At 43.2% G+C, this 10,507-nt stretch overlaps 1 protein-coding gene across 2 annotated transcripts in view; it reads left to right on the top strand.

Annotated features, from left to right (window-relative positions):
• Positions 1–4,052: 4,052 nt before the first annotated feature.
• Positions 4,053–10,507, top strand: part of VAV3 (vav guanine nucleotide exchange factor 3) — a 156,708-nt gene continuing 150,253 nt past the window's right edge. Inside the window, exon 1 of one of the 2 annotated variants that reach the window (XM_032696978.1) lies at positions 4,053–4,321. In XM_032696978.1, the coding sequence (XP_032552869.1) occupies positions 4,118–4,321 (204 nt within the window). In that variant the 5' untranslated portion in view covers positions 4,053–4,117. The remainder of the gene's footprint in view (positions 4,322–10,507) is intronic. The other variant, XM_032696979.1, reaches the window with a different exon arrangement.

Genomic DNA, 10,507 nt, shown 5'->3' with positions numbered 1-10,507 from the left:
GTGGATCTAATTGGGATGTGCTGAGCATGAGCTCAGGGCTGGCTCAGCCAAGACTTCAGTGGGCCTTTGGTACCCATGAATGAGGGCAGTTCTTTGCTTGGCCTTGCACTTCTTTCTGCCTGTAGCATTCAAAAATGTGCTCAAGAGCGATCATCAGAAGGCAGGAAAACTTTCAGCACCAGAACTGATGAACCCATTGGTGATCAAGGGAGTAAGTAGGAAAAAAAGTGAGGAGTGATGCTCTTTGGGAAGAGATCTACCATTTTGTTATTGTTTTTTGGCATCTCACACAAGCAGGGGTCTGTGCCTGGGGCTCATGGCCACTACTGTATCTGCAAGAGTAATTAAAAGAGGGAATTTATGTACATTTGTTGATTTCTTACTTTTTGTATTTTATCTATTAATTTTCCCAAAACTGAGCAGTATAAGTAATTTAAATGTAGCAGGTGTGGTGACACCAGGAAGTAATTATTTCAGAAAGCTTGCAAATATGCCCTTATAAAACAAATTGAGGTGGATTTTTTTGTTTGTTTGTTTTAAAGAAAGCAACAAGAAAAGAGTTGGAGAGTTGCCATCTTCATAGGATGCAGCATAGGATACCAGTAAAGAAAAAAAATTTATGATGGTATCTGCAGTAAGGAGACAATTGTCTCCTAGAGGGAGAGATAAAACATGCAAAAGCTTGGAGTTTTTTGTGTGCCTTTTGGTGAACAATTCTCCTTCAGACCTGCTGTTCTTGTAATAGAGATTTACTTTTTTTTGTATTTGTCACTGCTTTGAAAGTGAGACTGTGTGTCTGAAATGTTTTCTTTATAGAAAATCAGAAGAAAAAAACTGCTTCAGCAAATGGCTTATTGATGTGTTAATAAAAATGGAAGTATGTCATGTAAATTGAACCTTTTGAGCAATCTAAGCTGAGATCTATCTGCCAGGACAACCTGTGATAGTGCAATTGGAGGAGATGGACTGAGATTACTTAAAATTGCCCCCCCTTTCAATCCAGATGGATCTGTGGAGTATGAGGAGAAGAACAGGATGGATATAGGACAAACTTCCAGTATGTTTTCAGCAACTGGTTCATTTAAAGTACTTCATGTTTGAACTATAGAGTTTGTGGTTTTTTGTTTGTTTGTTTTTTTAATCTAGTAATAGCAGAAAATAAGCCAATGTAAAAGTAGCTTTTGAAGATAAACAAATTTCAGGATTGAAGGAGAAGTTGAACCCCTTCCAATAAATGACTGTGGACAATACAGGAAGGTGAAGAAGGTTGTTAAGAGTACTCTGAGAGAAGGAAAGTGAATGTGCAAATATTCCTGGACCTCAGTAGCAGTTAGCCTTCTGCTCTAGCAAGATTGTGCTGACCATGACTTATGGCCATGAATCCATTTGCTCCTTCCCTTCTCTCAGCTAAGTGACTCTTTGTAGAGAGCTATTTTTTCTGGAATTTGCATGGGTATATGGATTATTCTCCATGTGGAAGAATGTCACTTGATTAAATGAGGTACAGCAGAGAAACCAATGTATTTTGAATGAAATTTGTTTCTTATATTGCACTGTAACAGTCTATGACTTAGAAACAATTTAAAACTGCAGTGTAGGTTTTTCAGATATTTAGAATCCCAACCACCACCTTTAAAGCATATGTGTTCTTCAGATGTTTGGATTAAGGAGTGTTGCATTGCTCCCTATTAACCATGTAAAACAGATTAGATCCATTTGAGCAATTAGCCTGAAGTGTTTTTCTTGGTGTTTATGAATGCGAACAGGGCTCCTTTTTCTGTATTTCTGCAAAGGCATCCCAACTGTTTATGTTGCTTTCAGGGTGCTGTACCACCAATCCTGGCTGGAGGCAGCTGAAGTGGGGATGTGGATAACGTGGTGCAGATGGTTTTCTGTTTCTTTTATCTGTTTTGTTTTTCTGCCTTCTGCATTTGCTTCAGCATTATGGTTGTTGTCAGTCTGAGAGTGGATAGCTTGTGGGCACAACTGAATTCTAACTCACTTATCACTTCATATTTAACTTGTCACAGATAAAAATATATTTCTATGAGACAGTGTTTTACTGTATTCTTGATCAAACTGCTCTGATGTTCATTTTGATGGATGATGATATCCAAATGATCATAGTGAAGACTGTTATTTTCAGTCCCTTTTGATTTAAATTAGGAATTAAATTCTCTCTAATTCTGCCTGGTTATAGGCAGTCTGATAGCATGTTTGCATTGCAAACTGCCCTCTCCTCCAGCTGCTCAGGCATAAAACAATCAAATATTGCTCTGGGTAGGCAGATGTACCTGTTACTGGTGAGTGAGCTTTGTGCTGAGGTGGTTAAACAGAGAATTCACATCTCCTGAGAACTGGGAGCTGCATGGCTCTGACTGCCCAGGTTGCTGTGGAGCAGGAGGGACCTACAGGGAAGGAGGCACTGCTGAGGCAACTCAACCTGAAGTCACACTCTCCCATGTAGGAGTTATTTTAAAGAGCTAAAGCTTAGCTGCACTAGCACCAATCCTTTGGAATAAGGATTCTTCTTCTGATTGATGCAAACCTGCTTATTGCTAACTGGAGTTTGTATTTTGTTAAAGTGTTTTTGTGGTCTGACAGGCCAGGCCTGTACAGAGCAGCTTTGGGAGCTCCCCTCTGTGCTGGTCAGACCTGGGAGCCTCTTTGTTTTGCCAGCCCAGCTAACATAAGCAGAGGTCTGAAAACCAAGCCAGGTGCTTGCAACTTTGTGCATCTTCAGGTGGAACCAAATGCTGTTCCCAGATGACCTGTGCCTTCTAATGAGGTAGTAAATCACACCTGTCTCATCCCATCACCTGTTGGGATGAGACAGGTGTTACAGATCATGGAGCTGGATCCTACATTTTGGGCCATAACTTCCTTTGTCTTTTTGAGTGAATGCAACACAAAATGGTGAGCTGTACTGTGGCAAGTCCTAGAGGCCAGTGGTTAATACCACTGTCCGCTCAGGAAAATGCCTGGAATAGCAAACATGCTGCCCGTTTAAAGAAATAAAAAAGTTAATCAGCATTTTAAGCTTAATGAAATGTGCAAATCACTTGCTAGGCCTCAGTTTCAGAAAGAAATTCCCAGAGCTTCTCTATTAATTCTTTCAGAAATTATTAAAATCTGAGCTCAGACAGCAGTGTAAGGCTTTTAGCAGAGGAGATGTGAAAACCAGGGATAGTTGTGGACTATCTTGAATAACCATGTTAGTGTTTTGCACTTGAAGGCTTTCTCAGCCTGGACTGTGTTGGGTTGGGGTTTTTTTGGTGTTGTTTTTTTTTTTTCCCCCTCCTCACATAAATTACACATGAATAGTACTTTAAAAGGGTTCTCTGCTTAAAAAAATAAATAATATTTTCATAGAGGATAAAACCAGTTTTTGTATTCTTTAAAGTGATTTTCTTTTGTGAAATTAGGTTTGCAGGACTGCTTCAAAAAATCCAAAGGAAATAATAGCTTTTGAGTTGTGGAGGATATGGTCAACTATGGGTGTTCATATTGTCTGCTTCTGGAGTTTGTCACCTTTAGTAACTTAAACTCACTTGTAGTTCTTTTAGTTGAAGATGCCTGAATGCTTGTAGGAAGCTATTACATATTTTTTTTTTTTTTTTAGCATTCTTTAAAATGCAAATAAAATTGAAGTCAGTGGAAAATACTTTAGGGAGAACAGGTGTGAAAACAATGCTATGCCATGATGTGCTCTCTATCATTTCTAGGAGTAGCTAAGAGTATGCTGCTTTTTGCTCAGTGAAAGGACAAAAGCCTGACAACAAGGCAGAACGTGCCATTACGCTGTTCACACACCTGCCTGTCACCGCTGCGCCTTGTGCCGCAGGTACGCTGTTTATGCCATCAGCGGGCGGGCGGACGAGACCGAGACCTTCACGAACCGGCCCCCGTAGCTGCCGGGCGAGCGCTGGCCGCGGCCGCGGTGCCCGAAGATCCGCGGGCGGGGCAGGGGCGGGCGCGGGGCGCGGCGAGGGGCGGTGGGACCCGCCGGACCCGCCTCCCGGGGTGGTGCGGATACGGGGCGGGCCGGGCCGGCCGCGGCGGCGGGAGGGCGCAGCAGGAGCCGCCGTGGCCGCAGCATCGCGGCGCGGTGGCGGGGATGGAGCCCTGGAAACAGTGCGGGCAGTGGCTGATTAGCTGCAAGGTGCTGCCGCCCAACCACCGGGTGACCTGGGACACGGCCCAGGTCTTCGACCTGGCGCAGACGCTGCGCGACGGCGTCCTGCTCTGCCAGCTGCTCAACAACCTGCGCAGCCACTCCATCAACCTCAAGGAGATCAACCTGCGCCCCCAGATGTCCCAGGTACGGCCACGCCCCTCGCGGGGTCCCCGCGTGCTTTGCTGCGGCTCGTGGCGGCGCGGAGCGGGACCCGCGGGATACGGGAGCGGGATGCGGCCGCTGCCCGTCTCCAGCGCGGAGCCTGCGCGCCCGCTGGGAGGTGAGCGTGGGTCGGACCCGGGGCAGTCCCCACCAGGCGCCTTCTCCCTGCTCGGGGTGGCCGCCCGGCCCAGGCTCGGCGCGTCCCGGGCGGTGGGACAGGGCTGAGCTGCAGCTCCGGGCTGGCGGCTCCCGAAGCCCCCGCGAGGGGTCATAGCCTGCGGCGGGAGGCGGGTCGGGTGGGAGCCCCCCGCGCCTCTCACGTTGAGGTGGCCGTGCTAAGGAGAAGTTCCGGCAGTACTCCCAGAGTCAGCACTTCAACATCTCTGTGTGCGTTGCTGTTTCATGTGAGCAGGTTACAAATCAAATTGACCCCTTGCTTCTAGTTTTTCTAGCTGTACCTAGGTGTGTGATGGGTAGGGAGGGCGAAGGGACGGGAGCCTCGGAGGCGGGGGTGGCGGAGCACACCGGGCGGCGTGGCCGGGAGCGGAGCCCGGCCAGAGCGATGAAGGCAGGGCAGGGGCTGGGGGGAGCGGCGGGAGAAGCCCTGGTAGCGCCTGTCAGCTGCTCCTCCGAGCTTCTTGTGACCTATGGAGTTGAATGGCGAAGAGTGATTAATAATGAGAAATCGTGTTCTCGATAGCTGGCCTTTTATTTCTGACTTTTTAAGTTGATGTTTTGGAGTTATTATTTAATAACTAAGTATAGTTCCAAATTCAACCCCGTTTAAATGCGGTTTTTAGTTCGGACTGATGTTTTGGTACTGCACCTCAAAGTTGGTTTCAGATATCGAGATAAGATTATATTAATAATTCAGGAAGAAACTCTATATATGCATGACTTCCTGTCGCTGCTTCGCTCACACCTATGTCTCGGCAGAGACGGTGGCAGCCAAGGAGATGTTGTCTGCAAGGAAGCTAACTTATGAACCTTTCATGTGTTTTAAAACATTGAGAAACGGATACACTGTAACATTTCAGTGTTATGGTTCTGTTTTAGGTTTATACAAATACAAATTGCCATTCACGTTTAGGATACTGGCAAAAAGCAGTAGTGAGTTACACTGCTTTGTCTGTCTTTGTCCATGTTTACTTACAAACCCAGTTATTTTCTTTTTAATTCTTTCTTTTAGCAGCCATGTCTTACTACCGAGGGGATGTTTTCTCTAAGCCCACAGTGCAAAAAGGGAAAATGTATTTCAGATACTCAGAGTAAAAACTCGCAGACCCTTGCACTAGATGTGAATGGTACAGAGGTTGTCCCTGTGTACTTGAGAGCTCAAGTGCCTGCTTAAATGGCATATGCAGAGGCAATACTTTATCTGAGTGATGGAGCAGCACAGAGGGTGGGCTCGTCCGAATGGAAGAAATCCAGATAAGTTTTCTCTCTGCACGGTTAAAACCTGTGAGAGTTCCAGGACTTGCTAAACAGGAGCCTTGGTTTATATTTTCATTGTAGTTAGCCTGATTGCTTCCAAACTGACCTTTTTTCACTTTAGCTTGCAGAGCTATAAATACTTCATCTATGAACTGTTGGAAATGGTCTCCTGCCCTGCTTAGAGTAGATAAAAAGCATGGAAACAGATTCTTTCTTTCTTTTTTTCTTTTTTTTTTTTTTTTTTTTAAATGAACTGTGAGGGTGTCCTCATGACATGACACAGTATTTTTGAGGTGGCTAACTCATTGAATCAACTTCAGTTAGAGATTAATGTTGCATGTCTGACAACTATTACTTAATTTTATTTTTGATGAATTAAAACCATGGTGGTCTCCTGTCTACTAAAAATAAGTACCAAAATGCTATGCTGCCTTCTGTCTTAGAGTAGATTCGGGAATCAAGATTACTCTTTATTTCTCTAAGTGTGTTTGAACTACAGATTATAATTGTAGATCTTGGTTTATAATGCATCTTTTGAACTTTGTATTTTGAGCTTTATATATGTACAGTGTAGCTTCTGGAGTTTTCACAGCTATGACAGTTGCCTCCTTGTCCATGTGTCTGCTCTATGCCTGAGGAACCTGCACTCCACGGTGCTGTAGACTGCTCTGTACAGTGATACATTTCTCTGCCCTACACTGATTTCACTGTTTAAACAGGGGGAACTTTTGCTGGATCAAACCTATAATGGATAACTCTATGCAGCATTAAATTTACTGGAAATGTTACCTTTGTGTTCTGTGAGTTCAGGATTTTGTGATTTTTAGTAAGGGTCTGTGGGGTTTATGAAAAGCTTCTTGGAGGACACTCTTTCTGATCACTGAGTGAAAATGTCAGTAATTGTTATTAAAAATGTAGGTTGAAACTCTGCAAGTTGCTTGCAGTTTGTGGGAAAGACCGTAAAGAGCTCTTATGCAGAATTTATGCAGAAATCTCAGAGGCTTGGAGATTATTCAGTTGGTGAGATCTGCTTGTAGTTGAGCCCTGAATTGTGAGTTTTCTCAGAATACTACTTGTCAGTAAACTAATACTGACATCGTAGTAAATTTGCATCATAAATTTGCTGCATCATAGGATCTTGGGGTCTTGTAGACAAACTAGCTAACTCACCTGTTCCTTCTGGGGTAATGATTTATAGACACTGGAGGCATGGAGTACCAGAGCAGAGTTGACATTAGAATAGAAATTGTCTTGGCTGCTGATTTTGCAGTCCGTCTGACCACGGTGCTGCGTCTGTACTGCTCAGCTGAGCTGTTTGAACTCAAATGGCCCTTATCCATCATCTTTTAGAACTGAGATGCAGCTCCCGTACTCCCTGATCTGAGGTTGTTTTCTGCCACTAGGTCTTGGAATTCTTACTGCACAGCTCGTGCTCAATAAAAACAGAGACTGAGAAGGGTAGGCTTGATGAATGGGCCTTGATGAGGACGGACTCATTTTGGCCTTGTCTCTTACTTCTGTTGATGTTCGTTGGGCCTTTCTCTATGAACTGAGTTTTCATGTCTTAGGGGTTGTTGTAAATGCAGCAGTTCCAAAAGAATGGGAAAGTGAGAGGTGCTGCCTCAGGCAGACCTGGGAGTAGGTGTCAGTTCTCTGACATATGAATAAGTCTCTTTTGTTTCATTATGTATTTATTTTTTCAGAATGAATGTGACAGATCACACAGTGATGCTCATCAGCTTTGCTCAGTGGACCTTGGTAACCCCTTACAAGCTACATGAAAAGTGTAGAGTGCGACTGATGCTGTGGCTTCAGATGCTGCTTTTTGGTGGAGCATCATTCATTCAAACAGGAACACTATTGCTTTGCTTTGTAAGCAGTGGGCTGCTGATGGCTCTTGGGGCAGGAATAGAAACTGAGACTGATGATGCTCAGCATTGCAACACAAACATGTGCTTGACCAAATGGCAGTAGGTGTGTTCTCTTTTATGGGCTGACTAGCACAGGGACCTGCATGTCTTTGTCCCACCACCAGCCACAAACCTTGTGTCATAACTGTTCTCCTGGCTGGGCTTTTTTATGCATTTGAGAGCTGTGGATTCTGCTCCCCTACCTTTTTGGAGATAACAATGCCTATGCAAGAGGACTGTCTCGGTTGTTTTAGACTGCACAACATTGGGTTTAGAAGCTGTTTGAATGCTGACTGTTTCTATTTGCATTACTGTAAGTTTATGAAAATATGTATATTTGGTTAGTGGAAGTTGTCCTTTGAAGAACAGAAGCTGATTCAGTCAGTTACGCTTTCCAGAAAGTGAGCCTCAGATGTGAAAGTATAAACCTTGCATATATAAAGGATGAGCAGGATTGTTGCTTTGCCAGTGAACCTTTGTCCTCTGGGTTGCCAGTTCACTGCTGCCTGGCTCCTGTCTGAGAGGCTGGTGTGTCTTGGTGTGAGGTTGCCTGTGAAAATTAGGCTTTGTATGAGATTGGAAATTCAGGTTCAGGGACACACATGCCTGGGGTTTGTTTGTTGTGTTTCCCCCCCTCCCCCCAACAGAACAGGAAAGTGTTGGCTCTATTAAGAACTCTTGTGTCAAGGCCCAAAACCACTTTGCTGTTTGAACTCCTATGAGCTAGCAGTTCAGTTATTTCAACCTCTGCATGTGCCATCAGAAAAGGAAATTTAAGAAATGGATCAAATAATGCCTTTTGGCCTTGAAGTGTAGGGCAGTCCGCCTGATTCAGACTTGTGAGTTGGTGTCGTGAGAGTGGTTTTAGTGCAGGCACCAAGCACTAAACCTTGTAGCCACTGGGAATGGAGCTAGAAGAGGGAGTGTGCTAAATGCATAGCAGAGATGTGACTGGCGTGCCAGTGTGTTGCAGGGTTTCCCCCGAATTGGAGCATCAGTCCCTGGTGACAGTGAGAAGAAGGATGGAGCACTGTAGCTCAGCATCTGTGTCTTCCAGAGCTGTAGCCATTCACTTTTCTCAGATGCTATCTCTTGGCTAATGTAGGCTGGTGAGAATAATAAAAATAGAAGTGATCCATAACAGAGAGTACTAATCCTAATGTTTACTTAAGTTCTTGTATGATTATGATTAATTTATCACCAGAAATATGAAACCTAAATGAACAGATTATGATGGATTTGCAGAAGATGTCATCTGTTTAATGCTTATCTTTTATCTTTAGTACTTTGCAAACTAGTTTTGAAATGGTTTTTGCAAGGCATTTAGTTAACTTGTGAGAGATTGCTTAACAGGAAAGCAGCGCTTAATGCAATACTGGCATGGGAGTTTACTAGAAGGGATGTTGACATGGATTAAATATTAAAAATAACTATTTCCTATTATTCTAATAAAAATAAACGAAGTATCCCTCATTTAGTATTAAAAGTTCAAATGTTTACTAATTTTAGGGAGTTACTTTTTTTGGTGTGACCATGTAGTCCAAAGGAAGTTGATTATCTTTGTCATCCAGGTAATATTTTAGTGTGACAACAGAGCTTTTGTGCAGGAGTTTATTTTTCTTGGTTATAGTGGTACCAGGTAGTCTCAGGATGTGGGTGTGCCAAGCAAGACATACCTCTCCATTTCCTCTGATCCTAACTTTGGCTTGGAGCTTCCCTGTCCCCGACAAATGATAACCCCGATCTCCTGTCCCTCGCTCCGTGCATGTGCATCCCACCTCTGTAAGCTTCCCACAGGTGGGGATGCTCCCCTGTGCTTTCCCCCGTGCGTGCATCTGTGCTTGATTCCCTCCCACTTCCCAGCATGTCAAACCTTGTGTGCCATGTGGCTCTGCAAAGGAGGAAACAGGAATAGTATCTTGACCCTGCATGTTACCTAAAGGAGAAAGATTGGGAGTGAATGGATGTGCTGATCTCTGTGCCTGAGGATGTGGTTTAGGATCTTAGGAGGGACCAGATGAGCTAAATAAGAAAATAAAAGTGGTTCTTGTGACCTTCCCCAGGAACCACAGGATATCAGTAGTCTATTTTCCTTTGGCAGAGAGATCTTTGAGAGAACTGGTGTGCAAAATAACTTGTGGTTTTTTTGTTGTGTGAGGTGCTAGGATGTACCCCAAAGATACATTTAGATAATATAGTTTTTCTGAAACTGTAAAACTTCTTGGGCTTGAACAAGAGTTTAGAAACTGTTTTGATTTTTGTCAGTGTGTAGAAAGAAGAGACATGTTTAACCCCCCCTGCCATTTTCTTGAATTATTTGAAACTAACTGTATGTTCTCATAGACTTAGAAGAATTCAGTTATTTTAAAAATATTTTCTAACTTTTCAAATTTTGTCAGTCTCTTTGCTTACTTGCTGGTACTTTGGTCCACTAAACATCTTCTTCACATTTCATTTTATTTCCATGATTCTTTATCTTATGGCCAATACAGTTTTGATTTATATTATCCATAAAAGCTATATTTATCCATATATATGATATGTGTACATATACATATCCTATATGTGTTAGACTTGGTAAAATATATTGAACAAATATTGTTCAAAGCAAAACCTTAATATGACCTCTGTTTTGTTCTAAGAAAAGCAACTGATAAAAAATAGTGACCTAGTTTTCCTAGGTAATTCTTCTTACCTTATGAAGATGGAGGAAACAATGCTTGAAAACTGATGTAATGATTTTAATTGATCCACATTGATTCTTTCTGGTTGGAAAGGAAAACCGCAGTTGTACTGTATGGTAAAGCTTATTTAACATATTGTG

The sequence above is a fragment of the Chiroxiphia lanceolata genome, chromosome 9, assembly GCF_009829145.1.
Source record: "Chiroxiphia lanceolata isolate bChiLan1 chromosome 9, bChiLan1.pri, whole genome shotgun sequence".
Taxonomy (NCBI): domain Eukaryota; kingdom Metazoa; phylum Chordata; class Aves; order Passeriformes; family Pipridae; genus Chiroxiphia; species Chiroxiphia lanceolata.
The sequence above is the reverse complement of the archived record's forward strand: the minus strand, read 5'-3'. Positions and strand labels throughout refer to the sequence as shown.